A 22,873-nucleotide genomic window follows, 5' to 3' on the forward strand; every position below is an offset into this window, starting at 1 on the left:
CGGACACCATGTCGCGTTTGGAGAGCCCCTGATGTGCCTAAACAGTAGAAACCCCCCACAAGTGACCCCATTTTGGAAACTAGACCCCCCATGGAACTTATCTAGATGTGTGGTGAGAACTTTGAATGCCCAAGTGCTTCACAGAAGTTTATAATGCAGAGTCGTGAAAATAAAAAAAAAATTTTTTCCCACAAAAAAAGATTTTGTTGCCCCCAAGTTTTTATTTTCACAAGGGTAACAGGAGAAATTGGACCCCAAAAGTTGTTGTCCAATTTATCCTGAGTACGCTGATGCCCCATATGTGGGGGTAACCCACTGTTTGGGCGCACGGCAGAGCTCAGAAGGGAGGGAGCACCATTTGACTTTTTGAGCGCAAAATTGGCTGTCGTGTTTGGAGACCCCCTGATGTACCTAAACAGTAGAAACCCCCCAATTCTAGCTCCAACCCTAACCCCAACACACCCCTAACCCTAATCCCAACCCGATCCATAATCCTAATCAAAAACCCTAACGATAATCACAACCCTTACCCCAAAACAACCCTAATGTCAACCCTAACCATAACCCTAATCAAAACCCTAAATCCAACACACCCCTAATCCTAATCTCAACCCTAACCCTAATCACAACCCTAACCTTAACCCTAATCCCAAACCTAACCCTAATCCCAAGCGTAACCCTAATGCAAACCCTAATACCAACCCTAATCGAAACCCTAACCCTAATCCCAACGCTAACCCTAACTTTAGCCGCAACCCTAGCCCTAACTCTAACCCTAAATTTTGCCCCAACCCTAACCCCAGCCCTAACTTTAGCTCCAACCCTAACCCTAGCCCTAAGGCTACTTTCACACTTGCGTTTGGCATCCGTCGCAATCCGTTGTTTTGGACAGCAAACGGATCCTGCAAATGTGCCCGCAGGATGCGTTTTTTGCCCATAGACTTGTATTGCCGACGGATCACGACGGATGGCCACACGTCGCTTCCGTCGTGCACTGGATCAGTTGTGTTTTGGCGGACCGTCGGTACAAAAACGTTCAATGTAACGTTTTTTTGTATGTCGCGTCCGCCATTTCGGACAGCACATGCGTGGCCGTAACTCTGCCCACTCCTCCCCAGGACATAGATTGGGCAGCGGATGCGTTGAAAAACTACATCCGCTGCCCACGTTGTGCACAATTTTCACAACGTGCGTCGGTATGTCGGGCCGTCGCATTGCGACGGCCCCGTACCGACGTAAATGTGAAAGAACCCTAAATTTAGCCCCAACCCTTACCCTAAATTTAGCCCCAACCCTAACCCTAAATTTAGCCCCAACCCTAACCCTAAATTTAGCCCCAACCCTAGCCCTAAATTTAGCCCCAACCCTAGCCCTAACCCTAGCCCTAACCCTAATTTTAGCCCCAACTGCTCTTCTCCTGCCTGCCGGCAGACAGCGACAGATGGCGGGCGCACTGTGCATGCGCCCGCCATTTTCTTATCCCATGAAGACGCCGGCGGCCAGGAGGAGCAGCAGGAGGACCCAGGGACATCGGTGAGTATAATAGGGTCCCCGAATCCCCCTATTTCTCTGTCCTCTGATGTGCGATCACATCAGAGGACAGAGAATTACACTTTGCTTTTTTTTTTTGCGGTCGCCGGTAAACAGTTAATTACCGGCGATCGCAAAACAGGGGTAGGTAAAACCGACCCCGATCATGTTCTTTGGGGTCTCGGCTACCATCGATCAGCGATCTGACAAGCAGTGTAGGAGGCTTCTCAGCGCCTGCTCTCAGCAGGCACTGAGAAGCCACTTTCCTGCAGGACCCGGAAGGACCCCATGGCCATCTTGGAGCTGGGGGTCTGCAGGCAGGGAGAACCTCAAAACAACGCGATCACAGCGTGATGCTTCTCTATGCCACTGGAACACTGCGATCTTGTTTGATCGCAGCGTTCCTGGTTTAGTCCCGGGAGCTTTCCGGGACCACCCCTGTCAGTTAGTGCCACCACCTGTGTGCGCGACTGATTGGCTTCAACTTACTATCACTGGCCCAGCCCACATGACGGGATAGTACGTCGGATGTCAGAGAGAGGTTAATTACACAATTTTTCCAGTGCCACTGGCTGCCACACAACTACAAAGGCAGGGACCCAAAACCAACAGTTAGTGAAAAATACAGTTTCTATTATACTTTTCCTGTGACTTTTCCTCTTCTGGTTTTGGCTTACATATACTGAGGTAAAGACCTTGCCAAATGCTGAACGTTTGCACGTGGCCTTAACCCCTTTCTGACATTAGACGTACTATCCCCTCGAGTTGGGGTGCCCACCGACGGGATAATACATGATAGTGATCGGCCACTCTCATGGGGGGAACGCGGCCGGGTGTCAGCTGACTATCGCAGCTGGCATTCGGCACTATGTGCCAGGAGCAGTCGCGGACTGCCCCGGCACATTAACCCCCCGGAACACTGCCATCAAACATGATCGCAGCGTCTCGGGGGCAAAGGGAATCATCGCGCAGTGAGTGGGCTCCCTGCGGGCTTCCCTGAGACCCTCGGTACAAGGCGATGTGCTCACCTTGTACCGAGCGTCTCCTCCCTGCAGGCCCCAGATCCAAAATGGCTGCGGGGCTACATCCGGTCCTGCAGGGAGGTGGCTTACCAGCGCCTGCTCAGAGCAAGCGCTGGTAAGCCTGCAGCCCTGCATGTCAGATTGCTGATCTGACACACTGCTGTGCAAAGCTTGGATAAAGATCCTTTCGGATCGAAATGCGTCGCTCGTTTTCCCGTGTGCTTTTGGAGAGCTGTACCTCCACTGCTTTTAAACAGGATTCAATAAAGATATAATGCCTGAATTTTAGAATGGAGCTGGAACAAGTTTTTTTTTCTCTGGATATGACCTCGTTGATCAGCATGTGCACCTGTGGTGGTTGCCTGGTGAGCTGGCTTTTCTTTTCTATTTTTTCACTATAACATGATGCCTAAATATATCTAAATAAAAAAACAATAAAAGTACACATATTTAGTATTGTCGCGTCCGTAACGACCCAACCTATAAAACTGTCCCTAGTTAACCAGTTCAGTGAACACCGTAAAAAAAGAAAAATTTAAAAAAATGGGGCAAAAAACAACCCTTTATCATACCACCGAACAAAAAGTGAAATAGTGCATGATCAAAAAGACAGATATAAATAACCATGGTACCGCTGAAATTGTCATCTTGTCCCGCAAAAACGAGCCACCATACAGCGTCATCAGTGAAAAAATAAAAGTTATAGTCCTCAGAATAAAGCAATGCAAAATAATTATTTTTTTCTATAAAATAGTTCTTATCGTATAAAAGCGCCAAAACATAAAAAAATAATCTCAATGAGGTATATCTGTAATCGTACTGACCCGAAGAATAAAACGGCTTTATCCATTTTACCAAACGTGGAACGGTATAAACGCCCCCCCTCCCCCCCCCCCTCAAAAGAAATTAATGAATAGCTTGTTTTTGGTCATACTGCCTCAGAAAAATCGGAATAAAAGGTGATCAAAAAATGTCACGTGCCCGAAAATTTTACCAACGTCAACTCGTCCCGCAAAAATCAAGACCTCGCATAACTCTGTGGACCAAAATATGGAAAAATTATAGCTCTCAAAATATGGTAACGTAAAAAAATATTTTTTGCAATAAAGTTTTAGTGTGTGATAGCTGTCAATCATAAAAATCTACTAATAAACCCACTATAAAAGTAAATCAAAACGCCCTTCATCACCCCCTTAGTTGGGAAAAAAAAAAAAAAAAATTATTTATTTCCTTTTTCCCATTAGGGCTAGGGTTGGGGCTAGGGTTACGGTTGAGGCTAGGGTTACAGTTGGGGCTAGGGTTAGGGGTGGGGTTAGGGTTGGGGCTAGGTTTAGGGTTGGGGCTAGGGTTAGGGTTAAGTTTACATTAAGGCTGTGTTCACACGTTCCGGTTTTTTCGCGGTTTTTTTCGCGGTTTTTCCCTATAAAAACGCTATAAAACCGCAAAAAAACCGCATACAAGAAGCATCCCATCATTTAGAATGAATTCCGCATGTTTTGTGCACATGATGCGTTTTTTTCCGCATGAAAAACTCATCAGGCACAAAATCCGGACATGCTCATTCTTTTTGCGGTTTTTATGCGGATTTCCCACTGCAAAATGCATTGGGAAGTGTCCGGAAAAAACCGCGGAAAAACCGCGTCAAAAACGCGGCAAAAAACGCATGCGATTTTCTTCCGGATTTCATGCAGAAAATGTCCGGTTTTTCACAGGAATTTTCTGCATGAATTCCTGAACGTGTGCACTTAGCCTTACGGTTGGGATTAGGGTTAGGGGTGTGTCATGGTTAGGGTTGTGGTTAGGCTTATGGTTGGGATTAGGGTTAGGGGTGTGTTGGAGTTAGGGGTGTGGTTCGGATTAGGGGTGTGTTGGGGTTAGGGTTTCAGTTAGAATTGGGGGTTTCCACTGTTTAGGCACATCAGCGCTCTCCAAACGCGAAATGGTGTCCGATTTCAATTCCAGACAATTCTGCGTTGAAAAAGTAACACTAAAACGGTGCTCCTTCCCTTCCGAGCTCTCCCGTGCGCCCAAACAGGGGTTTACCCCAACATATGGGGTATCAGCGTACTGGTTACCCTTGTGAAAATAAAAATTTGGGAGGCTAAAAAAACAAAAAACAAAACATTTTTGTGGGACAAAAATGATTTTTTTTATTTCTACGGCTCTGCGTTATTAACTGTAGTGAAACACTTGGGGGTTTAGAGTTCTCACAACACATCTAGATAAGTTCCTTGGGGGGTCTAGTTTCCAAAATGGGGTCATTTGTGGGGGGTTTCAATGTTTAGGCACATCAGGGGGTCTCCAAACGCAACATGGCGTCCCATCTCAATTCCAGCCAATTTTGCATTGAAAAGTCATATGGCGCTCCTTCCCTTCCGAGCTCTGCCATGCGCCCAAACAGTGGTTTATCTGGGTACTCAGGACAAATTGTGCAACAACTTTTGGGGTCCATTTTCTCCTGTTACCCTTGGTAAAATAAAACAAATTGGAGCTGAATAAATTTTTTTGCGAAAAAAAAATTAAATGTTCATTTTTTTTTAAACATTCCAAAAATTCCTGTGAAACACCTGAAGGGTTAATAAACTTCTTGAATGTGATTTTGAGCACCTTGAGGGTGCAGTTTATAGAATGGTGTCACACTTGCTTATTTTCTATCATATAGACCCCTCAAAATGACTTCAAATGAGATGTGGTCCCTAAAAAAAATGGTTTTGTAAAAATGAGAAATTGCTGGTTAACTTTTAACCCTTATAACTCCCTAACAAAAAAAAATGTTTCCAAAATTGTGCAGATGTAAAGTAGACATGTGGGAAATGTTATTTTGTGTGACACATCTCTGTGATTTAAGGGCATAAAAATCCAAAGTTGGAAAATTTTGAAATTTTCTAAATTTTCTCCAAATTTCTGTTTTTTTCCACAAATGACCGCAGGTAATATCAAAGAAATTTTAGCACTATCATGAAGTACAATATGTCTCGAGAAAACAATGTCAGAATCATCGGGTTCCGTTGAAGCGTTCCAGAGTTATAACCTCATAAAGGGACAGTCGTCAGAAATGTAAAAATTGGCCCGGTCATTAATGTGCAAACCACCCTTGGGAGTAAAGGGGTTAAATGTCCATTATTGAGGCCTTCCAATTCCCAAATTTCTTTTAGCCTTTAGTGTTCGTTAAATTCCAACTTGTACTTTGAAAAAATTGTGCTCGGTAATGCGAAGTAGATGTCCAATTAGACAACAACAAACTTCAGCATTGTGGTGGAAGAAACAATAGTTGAAACGATCAGAGCAATGTTTGCTTGAGCTTGTGAAGTAACTCTGGTATGGTTAAATATGGCAGATGGCAAAATATGATGTCAGGGGGGAAAATGGTATTCTCTGATTCAGACAAACTTGCAGACTACAGAGATAGTCTGAGGTGTGGCAGAACGAAGAATGCACACACAATACAAACACTGAAAACATTGAATATTTGAATTCTGAATTGCATCACTCTCATAAATCTATGCGTCTTGACATTTATTTTAATAGAAGTGTGTGACTGTTAAGGAGTTACACTAACATATTTAGCGTTTAATGTGCATTTTGCTAAATCTAATAAACTGTTTTCCATTGTCTTGCTATGATAGATATAATTTATTTTTTATTTATTTTTTTTAAATAGAAGTCGAAGTAAAGTGCTATCCCGCTGGCTTGCAAGTCTTCCAATGCAACTTGTTCACCTTGGTGCAAGAAACGATCAACTTTCTGCCCTTATTATTGATACGATTTATATTGCTGCAACTCGATCAAACAGAGAACTGCTTCAGAACCTTCAGAAGTCTGCATGCCAAATATATGGTGATTTTTTGTTTTGTTTTCAACTTACCGTAATATATATGTATAATATATTAACCTTAAAGTTAGCTGCACGTGATATATTATTGCAAAGCCCAGAGGCATGGCCCTTAGTATTGTTTTGCTCATATGTTTTTGAAGATAATTTTCCCAGTGAAAGCATTATTTTAATTTGTTTTCCTTTTTCTGTAAAGTTTTCTTCTATTCCTCTTAAAGGGAACCTGTCACCCCCAAAATCGAAGGTGAGCTAAGCCCACCGGCATCAGGGGCCTATCTACAGCATTCTATAATGCTGTAGATAAGCCCCCGATGTATCCTGAAAGATGAGAAAAAGAGGTTAGATTATACTCACCCAGGGGCTGTCCGATCCGATGGGCGTCGCGGTCCGGGGCCTCCCATCTTCTTACTATGACGTCCTCTTCTTGTCTTCAGGCTCCGGCGCAGGCTTACTTAGTCTGCCCTGTTGAGGGCAAAGTACTGCAGTGCGCAGGCATTGGATATTTCCCAGCTCCTGCGCACTGCAGTACTTTGCTCTGCCCTCAACAGGGCAAAGTACGCCTGCGCCGGAGCCGCAGCGTGAAGACAAGAAGAGGACGTCATCGTAAGAAGATGGGAGGCCCCGGACCGGACCGCGATGCCCATCGGACGGACCGCCCCTGGGTGAGTATAATCTAACTTCTTTTTCTGATCTTTCAGGATACATCGGGGGCTTATCAGAATGCTGTAGACAAGCACCTGATGCCGGTGGGCTTAGCTCACCTTCGATTTTGGGGGTGACAGGCTCCCTTTAAGTTATGTTGTACATGCAATAGATGCGGTCCACAGCCACATACTTGAGCTGCTTCAGTGTCTATAGATGTTTAGGTTCATATGTTTATACGTTATGTTTTGCTATGTTTACATGCAGCTTTTTTTAACATTTGTTTTGCACTTTTCTTTAAACAAATAAGCTAAGTTTTAGGCTATGTGCACACGTTCAGGATTTTTAGTGTTTTTTTTCGCATTTTTTTGGCCGTTTTCCGTGAAAAAAGCGCCAATAATTCTGAACGCTTACATTAAGCATCCCATCATTTCAATGCATTCTGCAATTTTTGTGCACATGCTGCGTTTTTTTTTGTGCGAAGAAAAACGCATCGCTGTAAAAAATGCAGCATGTTCATTAATTTTGCGGATTTTCGCGTTTTTGCCACTATATTATTTCTTTGGGGAAGCTCCAGAAAGAAACGCAAAAAATCCGCAAAAAAAGCAATAAAAAGTCGAGCTGAAAAAGTCCGGTTTAGTTCAGGAAAATTCTGCAAACATTCCTGAACGTGTGCACATAGCCTTACAGTACCAGCAAAAACTGAGATTTCACAAATCTCATTCCTGTGTTTTTTCTTTCCTGACATAATTTGAGAACTGCAGTGTTTTTTAAATCAGCAGCTGGTCCATTTTAGAGCTTTTGCAGCTTATTTTCACTTATAGAAAGTAACGAGAATGTACAAAAAAAAGAAGCAAGCAGATTTTGCTGCTTTTTAGATTAATTAAACTAATTTTGTTAAATACCGTATATACTCGAGTGTAAGCTGACAATTTCAGCCCATTTTTTTAGGCTGAAATTGCTCCTCTCAGCTTATACTTGAGTCATACCCAGGGGTCGGCAGGGGAGGGGGAGCGTCAGCTGTGTAATAATACTCACCTGCTCCTGGCGCAATCACTGGTTCTCTGGCGCCGGCAGCTTCTTCCTGTAGTGAGCGGTCACAGGGTATTGCTCATTACAGTAAGGAATATGGAACCAACCACTCCCATAGGGGTGGAGCCGCATATTCATTACTGTAATGAGTGGTACCATGTGACCGCTCACTATAGGAAGAAGCCCCAGGAGCTAGTGAGTATAACGCAGTGTGCGATATTCTCCTGCTCCCCGTTTCACCGTCAGGTGCCGCCGCGTCTTCCCCTTCCTCTGCAGTGACGCTCAGGTCAGAGGGCGCGATGACGCGATCAGTTTGCGCACCGCCCTCTGCCTGAACAGTCAGTGCAGAAAACGGGGAAGACACAGCGGCGCTCCACCGCGGTGGAGAGCGGAGCAGGGGAATATAGCAAGTGCGGGGGCCTGAGAGGTGTGAGTGTCATTTTTTTTTTTTTTATCGCAGCAATAGCATATGGGGCAAATGTCTGTATGGAGCATCTTATGGGGCCATGTGCAGCATTAAATGGGGGCAAATATCTGTATGGGGCCATGTGCAGAATTATATGGGGCAAATATCTGTATGGGGCCATGTGCAGCTTTATATGGGGCAAATATCTGTATGGGGCCATGTGCAGCATTATATGGGGCAAATATCTATGGGTCCATGTGCAGCATTATATTGGGCAAATATCTGTATGGAGCATCTTATGGGGCCATGTGCAGCATTATATGGGGCAAATATCAGTATGGGGCCATGTGCAGCATTATATTGTGCAAATATCTGTATGGAGCATCTTAAGGGGCCATGTGCAGCATTATATGGGGCAAATATCTGTATTGGGGCCATGTGCATCGTTATATGGGGCAAATATCTGTATGGAGCATCTTATGGGGCCATCTGCAGCATTATATGGGGCAAATATCTGCATGGAGCATCTTATGGGGCCATAATCGGCATTTGTGGAGCATTATACTGGGGAAAAATGTGTCTATGGAGCATCTTATGGGGCCATAATCAGCTTTTGTGGAGCATTATATGGGGAAAACGTCTGTATGGGGCCATAATCAGCTTTTGTGGAGCAGTATATGAGGAAAATGTCTGTATGGGGCCATAATCAGCTTTTGTGGAGCATTATATGAGGAAAATGTCTGTATGGGGCCATAATCAGCTTTTGTGGAGCATTATATGAGGAAAATGTCTATGGAGCATCTTATGGGGCCATAATCAACATTTGTGCAGCATTATATGGGGCATATTTTAATATGGAGCATCTTATGGAGCCCATTATAAACTGTATGGAGCATCTTATGGACTGTATAGAGCATTATATGGGGCTCCTGATTCAATATGGATATTCAAAAATACTTAACCTACTGATGTCTCAATTAATTTTACTTTTATTGGTATCTATTTTTATTTTTGAAATTTACCGGTAGCTGCTGCATTTCCCACCCTGCGCTTATACTCGAGTCATTAAGTTTTCCCAGTTTTTTGTGGCAAAATTAGGGGTCTCAGCTTATACTCGGGTCGGCTTATACTCGAGTATATACAGTAAATATAGTAGACTAACTACCGTATATACTCGAGTATAAGCCGAGATTTTCAGCCCATTTTTTTGGGCTGAAAGTCCCCCTCTCGGCTTATACTCGAGTCATATACCCGGGTGTCGGCAGGGGAGGGGGAGCGGGGGCTGTGTAGTCAGGGCTGTGTAGTCATTATTACCTGCTGCGGCGCGGTCCCTGCAGTCCCTGGCTTCTCCGGCGCTGCAGATTCTTCCTGTACTGAGCGGTCACATGGCACCGCTCATTACAGAAATGAATAGGCGGCTCCACCCCCATAGGGGAGGAGCCGCATATTCATTGCTGTAAATGATCGGTGCCATGTGACCGCTCAATTACAGGAAGAAGCTGCAGCGCCGGAGATGCCAGGGACTGCAGGGACCGCGCCGCAGCAGGTAAGGGGAGCGCAGCGCTATAATTACCTGCTCATCGCTCCGGTGCGGCTCCGTCTGCAGCGTCCTCTAGCAGTGACGCTCAGGGGCGCTGTGACGTAGTCAGTGCGCGCCCTCTGCTGAGCGTCAGTGCTGGAGACGGAGCCGCACGAGGAGCAGGTAATTATTGAAAGCGCCGGCGTCCTGAGAAGAGAGGTGAGTATGTGATTTTTTTTTTTTATTGCAGCCGCATTCTATATGGCACAGCATTATAAGGAGCACCTATGGGGCCATAATCAAAGGTGCAGAGCATATATGGCACAGCATTATAAGGAGCACCTATGGGGCCATAATCAAAGGTGCAGAGCATATATGGCACAGCATTATAAGGGGCATCTATGGGGCCATAATCAAAGGTGCAGAGCATATATGGCACAGCATTATAAGGGGCATCTATGGGGCCATAATCAAAGGTGCAGAGCATATATGGCACAGCATTATAAGGGGCATCTATGGGGCCATAATCAAAGGTGCAGAGCATATATGGCACAGCATTATAAGGAGCATTTATGGGGCCATAATCAAAGGTGCAGAGCATTATATATGGCACAACATTATAAGGGGCATCTATGGGGCCATAATCAACGGTGCAGAGCATTATATATGGCACACCATTATAAGGAGCATCTATGGGGCCATAATCAACGGTGCAGAGCATTCTATATGGCACAGCTTTATATGGAGCATCTATGGGGCAATAATGAACGGTGCAGAGCATTCTATATAGCACAGTTGTATATGGAGCATCTATGGGGCAATAATGAACGGTATGGAGCATCTATTTTTATTTTTGAAATTCACCGGTAGCTGCTGCATTTTCTACCCTAGGCTTATACTCGAGTCAATAAGTTTTCCCAGTTTTTTGTGGCAAAATTAGGGGGGTCGGCTTATACTCGGGTCGGCTTATACTCGAGTATATACGGTACATGTATTCCACAATTAAAAAGCACTGCAAAAATGCAGCAAAACTTGTGTTTTGAACTCGGCATTTTTACTGCCAGGAGAAAAGGTTTGCTTGCAAATTAAAGCGTAAAAAATGCTGCGTGTGAACATAGACTGAGCACATTAGTTTACTTTGTCTTTAGTAATCTGTTGGAGATAAATTCACCAGCATTACACAATTTGGCAACATGCTTGTGAGTTGGTTGTGAAGTTCTGGGTTTCTTCTAAGGACTTTGGAAGAATGACTATAAAGTATTTTAGGATTATTACCTTTTGTTGTCTAACCAGAGCCGGAAACCTAATTCTTAACCCATACCTACTACATCATTTGACTGAATCAGGATATCCAGTTACTACTTTTGTATGGCTATAGCATACGCACATAATTTAACCCCTTCTTGACCCTAGCTTTTTTCGGTTTTGTGTTTTCGTTTTTCACTTCCTTCCCAGAGCCATAACTTTTTTATTTTTCTGTCAATATGGCCATGTGAGGGCTTATTTTTTGCTGGACTAGTTCTACTATTGAACTACATCATTGGTTTTAGCATGTCGTGTACTAGAAAACGGGAAAAAAATTCCACGTGTATTGAAATTACAAAAAAAAGTGCAAGCCCACACTTGTTTTTTGTTTAGCTTTTTTGCTAGGTTCACTAAATGCTTAAACTGACCAGCGATTATGATTCTCCAGGTCATTACGAGTTAATAGACACCAAACATGTCTAAGTTCTTTTTTATCTAAGTGGTAAGAAAAAATTCCAAGCTTTGCTAAAATAAAATACAAACAAATTGCGCAATTTTCCGATACCTGTAGCGTCTCCATTTTTCGTGATCTCGGGTCGGGTGAAAGCTTATTTTTTTGTGTGTTGAGCTAACGTTTTTAACCCCTTAATCCCATATGACGTACTATCCCGTCCAGGTGACCTGGGACTTAATTCCCATGGACGGGATAGTACGTCATATGCGATCGGCCGCGCTCACGGGGGGAGCGCGGCCGATCGCGGCCGGGTGTCAGCTGCCTATCGCAGCTGACATCCGGCACTATGTGCCAGGAGCGGTCACGGACCGCTCCCGGCACATTAACCCCCGGCACACCGCGATCAAAGATGATCGCGGTGTGCCGGCGGTGCAGGGAAGCATCGCGCAGGGAGGGGGCTCCCTGCGGGCTTCCCTGAGACGATCGGTACACGGTGATGTGCTCACCGTGTACCGAGCGTCTTCTCCCTGCAGTCCCCGGATCCAAAATGGCCGCCGGGCTGCATCCGGGTCCTGCAGGGAGCACTTCCGGGTCAGGATCAGGCTGCAGCTGCAGCTCTAATCCTGCCCGGCTGTATGTCAGATCACCGATCTAACAGAGTGCTGTGCACACTGTCAGATCGGTGATCTGTGATGTCCCCCCCTGGGACAAAGTGAAAAAGTAAAAAAAAAAATGTCCACACTTGTAAAAAAAAAAAATAAAAAAAAAATTCCTAAATAAAGCAGAAAAAAAAAAATATTATTCCCATAAATACATTTCTTTACATAAAAAAAAAAACAAAAAAACAATAAAAGTACACATATTTAGTATCGCCGCGTCCGTAACGACCCGACCTATAAAACTGGCCCACTAGTTAACCCCTTCAGTGAACACCGTAAGAAAAAAAAAAAAAAAACGAGCCAAAAAACAACGCTTTATTATCATAACGCTGAACAAAGAGTGGAATAACACGCGATCAAAAAGACGGATATAAATAACCATGTTACCTCTGAAAACGTCATCTTGTCCCGCAAAAAACGAGCCGCCATATAGCATCATAACCAAAAAAATAAAAAAGTTATAGTCCTCTGAATAAAGCGATGCCAAAATAATTATTTTTTCTATAAAATAGCTTTTATCGTATAAAAGCGCCAAAACATAAAAAAAATGATATAAATGAGGTGTCGCTGTAATCGTACTGACCCGAAGAATAAAACTGCTTCATCAATTTTACCAAACGCGGAACGGTATAAACGCCTCCCCCAAAAGAAATTCATGAATAGCTGGTTTTTGGTCATTCTGCCTCACAAAAAAATCGGAATAAAAAGCGATCAAAAACTGTCACGTGTCCGAAAATGTAACCGATAAAAACGTCAACTCGTCCCGCAAAAAACAAGACCTCACATGACTCTGTGGACCAAAATATGGAAAAATTATAGGTCTCAAAATGTGGAGACGCAAAAACTTTTTTGCTATAAAAAGCGTCTTTTAGTGTGTGACGGCTGCCAATCATAAAAATCCGCTAAAAAACTCGCTATAAAAGTAAATCAAACCCCACTTCATCACCCCCTTAGTTAGGCTAGGTTCACATTGCGTTAATGGGTTAACGCTAACGGACAGCGTTGCACGGCGAAAATGTCACAATTAACGCCGTGCAACGGGTCCGTTAGCACAACCATTGACAGCAATGTGATTTTCAGGTGTAGCGCATCGCTAGAGCGTGCCATTTTCGGCTCGCGCTAGCAAGGTGCCATTCTTTTGTGGCGCGCCTCAGACGCTGCTTGCAGCGTCCGCGGCGCGCCCGAGGTCCGATCCCCGATCTTCCAGAGCGGGGACGTTAACGCGACCACTAAACACGACACCTAAAAAGACATTGTGTTAGCGCAATCCGCTAGTGCTAAACGGATTTCCCTAACGCAATGTGAACCTAGCCTTAGGGAAAAATAATAAAATTAAAAAAAATGTATTTATTTCCATTTTCCGGTTAGGGTTAGGGTTAGGGCTAGGGTTAAGGCTACAGTTAGGGTTGGGGCTAGGGTTAGGGTTTGGATTACATTTACGGTTGGGATTAGGGTTGGGATTAGAATTAGGGGTGTGTCTGGGTTAGGTGTGTGGTTAGGGTTACAGTTGGGATTAGGGTTAGTGGTGCGTTTGGATTAGGGTTTCATTTATAATTGGGGGGTTTCCACTGTTTAGACACATCAGGGGCTCTCCAAACGCGACATGGCGTCCGATCTCAATTCCAGCCAATTCTGCATTGAAAAAGTAAAACAGTGCTCCTTCACTTCCGAGCTCTCCCGTGCGCCCAAACAGGGGTTTACCCCAACATATGGGGTATCAGCGTACTCGAGACAAATTGGACAACAACTTTTTGGGTCCAAGTTCTCTTGTTATCCTTGGGAAAGTAAAAATTTGGGGGGCTAAAAATCATTTTTGTGGGAAAAAAAAGGATTTTTATTTTCACGGCTCTGCGTTGTAAACTGTAGTGAAACACTTGGGGGTTCAAAGTTTTCACAACACATCTAGATAAGTTCCATGGGAGGTCTAGTTTCCAATATGGGGTCACTTGTGGGTGGTTTCTACTGTTTGGGTACATCAGGGGCTCTGCAAATGCAACGTGACGCCTGCAGACCAATCCATCTAAGTCTGCATTCCAAATGGCGCTCCTTCCCTTCCGAGCTCTGCCATGAGCCCAAACAGTGGTTCCCCCCCACATATGGGGTATCAGCGTACTCAGGACAAATTGAACAACAACTTTTGGGGTCCAATTTATTCTGTTACCCTTGTAAAAATACAAAGCTGGGGGCTAAAAAATCATTTTTGTGAAAAAAAAAAGAATTTTTTTTTTCACGGGTCTGCGTTATAAACTGTAGTGAAACACTTAGGGGTTCAAAGTTCTCACAACACATCTAGATAAGTTCCATGGGAGGTCTAGTTTCTAATATGGGGTCACTTGTGGGGGGTTTGTACTGTTTGGGTACATCAGGGGCTCTGCAAATGCAACGTGAGTCCTGCAGACCAATCCATCTAAGTCTGCATTCCAAATGGCGCTCCTTCCCTTCCGAGCTCTGCCATGCGCCCAAACAGTGGTTCCCCCCCACATATGGGGTATCAGCGTACTCAGGACAAATTGGACAACAACTTTTGGGGTCCAATTTATTATGTTACCCTTGTGAAAATACAAAACTGGGGGCTAAAAAATTTTTGCGAAAAAAAAATAAATTTATTTTAACGGCTCTGCGTTATAAACTGTAGTGAAACACTTGGGGGTTCAAAGCTCTCAAAACACATCTAGATAAGTTCCTTAGAGGGTCTAGTTTCCAAAATGGTGTCACTTGTGGGGGTTTTTAATGTTTAGGCACATCAGGGGCTCTCCAAACCAACATGGCGTCCCATCTTAATTCCAGTCAATTTTGCATTGAAAAGTCAAATGGCGCTCCTTCCCTTCCGAGCTCTGCTATGCACCCAAAAAGTGGTTTACCCCCACATATGGGGTATCGTCGCACTCAGGACAAATTGCACAACAACTTTTGTGGTCTAATTTCTTCTCTTACCCTTGGGAAAATAAAAAATTGGGGGCGAAAAGATCATTTTTGTGAAAAAATAAGATTTTTTATTTTTACGGCTCTGCATTATAAACTTCTGTGAAGCACTTGTTGGGTCAAAGTGCTCACCACACATCTAGATAAGTTCCTTAAGGGGTCTACTTTTCAAAATGGTGTCACTTGTGAGGGGTTCCAATGTTTAGGCACATCAGGGGCTCTCCAAACGCAACATGGCGTCCCATCTCAATTCCAGTCAATTTTGCATTGAAAAGTCAAATGGCGCTCCTTTCCTTCCGAGCTCTGCCATGCGCCCAAACAGTGGTTTACCCCCACATATGGGGTATCGTCGCACTCAGGACAAATTGCACAACAACTTTTGTGGTCTAATTTCTTCTCTTACCCTTGGGAAAATAAAAAATTGGGGGCGAAAAGATTATTTTTGTGAAAAAATATGATTTTTTATTTTTACGGCTCTGCATTATAAACTTCTGTGAAGCACTTGTTGGGTCAAAGTGCTCACCACACCTCTAGATAAGTTCCTTAAGGGGTCTACTTTCCAAAATGGTGTCACTTGTGGGGATTTCAATGTTTAGGCACATCAGGGGCTCTCCAAACGCAACATGGCATCCCATCTCAATTCCAGTCAATTTTGCATTGAAAAGTAAAATGGCGCTCCTTCCCTTCCGAGCTCTGCCATACGCCCAAACAATGGTTTACACCCATATACGGGGTATCAGCGTACTCAGGACAAATTGGCCAACAATTTTTGAGGTTCAATTTCTTCTCTTACTCTTGGGAAAATAAAAAATTGGGGGCGAAAAGATCATTTTTGTGAAAAAATATGATTTTTTATTTTTACGGCTCTGCATTATAAACTTCTGTGAAGCAATTGGTGGGTCAAAGTGGTCACCACACATCTAGATAAGTTCCTTAGGGTGTCTACTTTCCAAAATGGTGTCACTTGTGGGGGGTTTCAATGTTTAGGCACATCAGTGGCTCTCCAAACGCAACATGGTGTCCCATCTCAATTCCTGTCAATTTTGCATTTAAAAGTCAAATGGCGCTCCTTCCCTTCCGAGCTCTGCCATGCGCCCAAACAGTGGTTTACCCCCACATATGGTGTATCAGCGTACTCAGTACAGATTGTACAACAATGTTTGGCATCCATTTTATCCTGTTACCCTTGGTAAAATAAAACAAATTGGAGCTGAAATAAATTTTGTGTGAAAAAAAGTTAAATATTCATTTTTATTTAAACATTCCAAAAATTCCTGTGAAACCCCTGAAGGGTTAATAAACTTCTTGAATGTGGTTTTGAGCACCTTGAGGGGTGCAGTTTTTAGAATGGTGTCACACTTGGGTATTTTCTATCATATAGACCCCTCAAAATGACTTCAAATGAGATGTGGTCCCTAAAAAAAAAATGGTGTTGTAAAAATGAGAAATTGCTGGTCAACTTTGAACCCTTATAACTCCCTAACAAAAAAAAATTTTGGTTCCAAAATTGTGCTGATGTAAAGGAGACATGTGGGAAATGTTACTTATTAAGTATTTTGCGTGACATATCTCTGTGATTTAAGGGCATAAAAATTTAAAGTTGGAAAATTGCGCAATTTTCAAAATTTTCGCCAAATTTCCGTTTTTTTCACAAATAAACGCAAGTTATATCGAATAAATGTTACTACTAAAATGAAGTACAATATGTCACGAGAAAACAATGTCAGAATCGCCAAGATCCGTTGAAGCGTTCCAGAGTTATAACCTCATAAAGGGACAGTGGTCAGAATTGTAAAAATTGGCCCGGTCATTAACGTGCAAACCACCCTCGGGGCTTAAGGGGTTAATGATACCATTTTGGTGCAGATACGTTCTTTTGATCGCCCGTTATTGTATTTTAATGCAATATCGCAGCGACGAAAAAAAGTAATTCTGGCATTTCTAATTTTTTCTTGCTACGCCGTTTAGCGATCAGGTTAATTCTTTTTTTTTTTTTTTTTTTTTTTTAAATATTGATTGGGCGATTCTGAATGCGGCAATAGCAAATATGTGTAGGTTTGATTTTTTTTTTTTAATTGTTTTATTTTGAATGGGGTGAAAGGGGGGTGATTTAAACTTTCATATTTTTTTTTTTCTTTTTTTTTTAAAACCTTTTTTTTTTTTTTTAAACTTCTGCCATGCTTCACTAGCCTCCATGGGAAGCTAGAAGCTGGCACAACTCGATCGGCTCTGCTACACAGGAGCAATGCATAGATCACTCCTATGTATTAGAATTACAGCATTGCTATGAGCACTGACCACAGGGTGGCGCTCACAGCAATCCGGCATCAACAACCATAGAGGCCTTCAATAGACCTCTGGTTGTCAGGCCGATGCATCGCTGACCCCATATCACGTGATTTGAGTCAGCGATGCGCTCATTTCCGCCCCGATGGCCAGAAGCGGTAGTTAAATGTCGCTGTCAGCGTTTGACAGTGGCATTTAACTAGTTAATAGCAGCGGGTGAATCGCGATTCCACCCGCCGTTATTGTGGGCACATGTCAGCTGGTCAAAACAGCTGACATGTCCCGGCTTTGATGCGTGCTCACCACTGGAGCCCGCATGAAAGCGGTGGTTCTGACCTCGGACCTTAGTACGTCCGAGGTCAGGAAGGGGTTAATGGAGGGGAAGGTTGTGCCACATATTAAACTATATGCACCTTTACCACACGATTACAAGGCCTTAACAATATAGGGTACTTATTGACGTGTGACGGATTATTATGTCCAGGCAATCGTGCACGCACACAGCCTGTGCGTGTGCACGCGCGCGATCGCCGTCTGATGACAGCTGATTCTGACAGCTGATGCCCGGCACTAAGCTTTACCCCTTAGATGCTGTGATTGAACTAGATCGCAGCATTCCGTGAAAAGGCAAAGGGACGGCAGCCCCTCTATCCTTGGATCGGAGACCTCACAGCATCATAATGGGGTCACAATTGTTGCCATAGTAAGCCGACGTCGGACGACATCTGGGTCATCAGAGCTAGTAAAGTTGCTAGATAATGCTCAGACTTTGATCAGCAACTTACTCTGTCAGTGCAGTGCTGACAGTTTGCACAGCATATGTTATACAGGCGATCAGCCTGCAAAAAATGATAGTCCCATAGTGGGACAAAGTAAAAAAAATTGTTAAAATATATATAAAAAATATTTATAATGAAAAGTAAAAAGATATTGTACCCATAAATATTTGTATGAAAAGAAAATATATAAACAACAGGAGTACACATATTTGGTATCGCTGCTTCTGGAAAGACCTGACCTATAAAACTTTCCATCTAGTGAACCCCTTTAGTGAACACCAGTGATGAGTGAGTATACTTGCTGGGGTTTTCCAGAGCACGCTCGGGTGATCTCCGAGTATTTGTGACTGCTCGGAGATTTAGTTTTCCTTGCCACAGCTGCATGATTTGCAACTGTTAGACAGCTTGATTACATGTGGGGATTCCCTAGCAACCAGGCAACCCCCACATGTACTCAGGCTGGCTAGCAGCTGTAAATCATGCAGCTGCGTCAGCAAAAACTAAATCTCCAAGCAGTCACAAATACTCAGAGATCACCCAACCGAGCATGCTCTGGAAAACCCGAGCAACTAGTATACTCGCTCATCACTACTGAACACCATAAAAAACAAGGCAAAAAAATAATGCTTCTTCCTCAATCGCTGAACAAAAAGTAGAATAAAATGCCATCAAAAAGATGGATATAAATAAACAGGGTACATCGTTTTGAACACTTCTGAAAAGGCCGGAGTGAGTCCAGAGTAACTTTTCTGCTTCTTTATAGTGAATAGATCCCTTGGGGGGTTTCATCTGATTCTGGGATGTATAATTGCTAGTGATGAGCGAGAATACTCGTTGCTCGGGTTTTCCAGAGCACGCTCGGGTGGTCTCCGAGTATTTGACTAATTTGAGATTTATTTTTGCTTGCCTCAGCTGGATGATTTATGACTTCTATACAGGCTGAGTACATGTGGGGGTTGCCTGGTTGCTTGGGAATCCCCACATGTAATCAAGCTGTCTAGTAGCCACAAATCATCCAGCTGCCTCAACAAAAACTAAATCTCCGAGCAGTCATAAATACTCGGAAACCATCCGAGGGTGCTCTGGAAAACCCGAGCAACGAGTATACTTGCTCATCACTACTAATTACGGAAGTTTACACTAATGGGGTTCTTTGGTTAAAACAAGTTATCACCGATCCATGGGCTCCACTGCATAGGTAATCGCTTTGGTTCGACCATTCGAAACTGCACCGATTGGAAGAATGGGAAGTTTTATCATTGATAGGACACTTATCCCCATTTTGAAATGGAGCGGCAGGTGGGATATCTGACCACAGCTCCATTCATTCTCTTTGGGGCTTCCAAAAAAAAAAGTGCAGCCGTGGAAGGAATGAATAGATCAGTGATTGTATCCCCCTTAGACTGGAGTGGCATGTACAACTCAAAGTTCCACATTCTGCCGACTGGGTCCAAGTAGTCAGACCCCACCAATCAATACGTTATCACTTATCCTGTGGAGAGGTGATTACTTTTTTTTCCACAGGAAACCCCCTGTAAATGCATCTCCGCCACTGTGTATCAAGTATTTAATCTCTAATGGAAATAAAGAAACTTCTTCTAATTAATATCAGAGAGAACAAATGACCGCCATACACAACACAATCACATATGTCAAGACCAATACTACCACATACATGGAAGAAATACCACCACAACATGACTAGACCACATAGTGACCGAATAATACCACATACAAGGGACAAATATTGCCATGCAACACCATGACAGGACCACATATTACCACCACATAAGAACCAAATAACAGCACATACAAAGAGCAAATACGCCACACCGTGATTAAACCATATAATGACCGAATACTGTGACATATTACAAGCATATAGGGACAAAATAATCATTGTGACCAGACCACAAATTACCACCACATAGTTACCAAATACTACAATACTGATCATGAATACAAACCACAATACTAACACTGTTATTACCACCAGTGACATTATACACAGGAGCTCTGTATATAGTATCGGTGTACATGTAATACAGTGATCACCAGTGACATTATACACAGGAGCTCTATATATAGTATCGGTGTACATGTAATACAGTGATCACTAGTGACATTATACTCAGGAGCTCTGTATATAGTGTCAGTGTACAGGTAATACAGTGATCACCAGTGACATACACAGGAGCACTGTATATAGTGTCAGTGTACACATAATACAGTGATAACCAGTGACATTATACACAGGAGCTCTGTATATAGTGTCAGTGGACACATAATAGTGATCACCAGTGACGTTATACACAGGAGCTCTGTGTATATAGTATCGGTGTACATGTAATAGTGATCACCAGTGACATTATACACAGGAGCTCTGTATATAGTGTCAGTGTACACATAATACAGTGATCACCAGTGACATTATACACAGGAGCTCTGTATATAGTGTCAGTGTACACATAATACAGTGATCTCCAGTGACATTATACTCAGGAGCTCTGTATATAGTGTCAATGTACAGATAATACAGTGATCACCAGTGACGTTATACACAGGAGCTCTGTACACAGTGTATAGTGTGTGTACATGTAATACACTGACTCGCCAGTGACGTCTGTAGTTGAAGTCTTTCATCTTTGTTTTTCTTCAACCAGCACAGACTGTCATCACTTCTTCCAGCCAGGACTCATCTCTGCAAAAAATAAGAAATCAATAGCTGATAGCTTCCAGAGCACATTCCCCACTTTTTTCCTGACTTGTACATTAAGTCAGATGAAGAAAAAAAGCAACGTAGTGCTGCACAGTAACAAGACCCCCATTTTTCTCCCTCCAAGGAAAACAGTTTTGTAAAAAGTAAATTATATTACAGTAGTAATGATGTCCCTAATTGGACGCTAAAGAAATTATGTTCCCCACTTGTCACCATAAACTAATATAACATGTTTCTCATTGTGGCCTTCAAACAGTAATTTAGTCCCTCATTCTGGCCCCCTTTATTTAATAATCTCGCCCAGCCTGCCCCCCTTAATTTTATAATATGCCCCAGCCTGGTCCCCTATGTCCCTTGTCCAGCCTGGCCCTCTTATCCATCCTGCCCCCCTAGTTATACATTTTGGCCCTCATATGTCCCTTTTCCTGCCCCCCATATATCTTTCCAGGACCCCAATATATCCTTCCTGGTACCTTATACACACACAGTACAGATCAAAAGTTTGGACACACGTTCTCATTTAAAGATTTTTCTGTATTTTCATGAATATGAAAATTGTAAATTCACACTGAAGGCATCAAAACTATGAATTAACACATATGGAATTATATACTTAACAAAAAAGTGTGAAACAACTGAAATATGTATTATATTCTAGGTTCTTGAAGTAGCCACCTTTTGCTTTTACACTTAATGCATATATAAGCTTACCGTGTGCACATATATTATGAGGCATGCAAGAAATAGTGTGTATGTATATATATGTATACTCCCCAGTGATACATTGGAGCTATATACTTACTATCCTGGATACGTATAGCCATTGATGCCGTTTTAGAGCCCCCCCTATTGGACATTCTCGTTTCATTATTATTTGTCGTGTATATTTTGTGATTTCTAATAAAAACATGATTTTTTTTTATATTATGGTTCGCTTCTTTGGACTACTGGTTTAGTACGTCCACTTGTGTTAGTGCGCTGTGTAAAGTGCCATATTTGTTGGTTGGTACATGTACGGACTTTTGTTGATATTGCTATAGATAGATATAGATATATAGATACCGTATATACTCGAGTATAAGCCGAGACTTTCAGCCCCAAAAAATGGGCTGAAAGTGCTCCTCTCGGCTTATAGTCGTCATGGAAGGAGGGGGGGGGGGGGGGGGGGGCGGGGGTCGGCGGTTGAGGGATTGCGACGCCTGTCAAATATTCACCTGCTCCTGGCGCATGTCCCACTGTCTTCGGGTGCGGCAGCTTCTTCCCCTGTTCAGCGGTCACTGGTACCACTCATTAAAGTTATGAATATGGACTCCACTCCCATAGGGGTAGAGCCGCATATTCATTACTGTAATGAGCGGTGCCACGTGACCGCTCACTACAGGAAGAAGCTGCTGCTCCCGGAGACGTGCAGGGACTGCACCAGGAGCAGGTGAGTATGTCATATTCACCTTTCCGCGTTCCACCGCTTCCTCTGCAGTGACTGCTCAGGTGAGAGGGCGCGATGACGTATTAGTGTGCGCGCCGCCCTCTGCCTGATCAGTCAGTGCAGAGAGACGGGACGCTGAGGGGCAGCGACGAGAGGCGAGTATGTCATTTTTTTTTTTTTAGTGTAGCAGCAGCATTACATGTGGCACAATGCTATATGGAGCGTCTATGGGGCCATAGGGAACTGCATGGAGCATTATATGGGGCATCTATGGGGCCATAACTGCATGGAGCATTATATGGGGCATCTATGGGGCCATAACTGCATGGAGCATTATATGGGGCATCTATGGGGCCATGACTGCATGGAGCATTACATGGGGCCATAAAGAACTGCATGG

The 22,873-nt window shown here is 43.4% G+C and overlaps 1 protein-coding gene across 1 annotated transcript in view; it reads left to right on the forward strand.

Annotated features, from left to right (window-relative positions):
* Positions 1 to 22,873, forward strand: part of TEX10 (testis expressed 10) — a 633,649-nt gene that overhangs the window by 257,960 nt on the left and 352,816 nt on the right. Inside the window, exon 7 of the mRNA XM_069730421.1 lies at positions 6,214 to 6,389. Within this exon, the coding sequence (XP_069586522.1) occupies positions 6,214 to 6,389 (176 nt within the window). The remainder of the gene's footprint in view (positions 1 to 6,213; positions 6,390 to 22,873) is intronic.

The sequence above is a fragment of the Ranitomeya imitator genome, chromosome 6, assembly GCF_032444005.1.
Source record: "Ranitomeya imitator isolate aRanImi1 chromosome 6, aRanImi1.pri, whole genome shotgun sequence".
Lineage (NCBI taxonomy): Eukaryota > Metazoa > Chordata > Amphibia > Anura > Dendrobatidae > Ranitomeya > Ranitomeya imitator.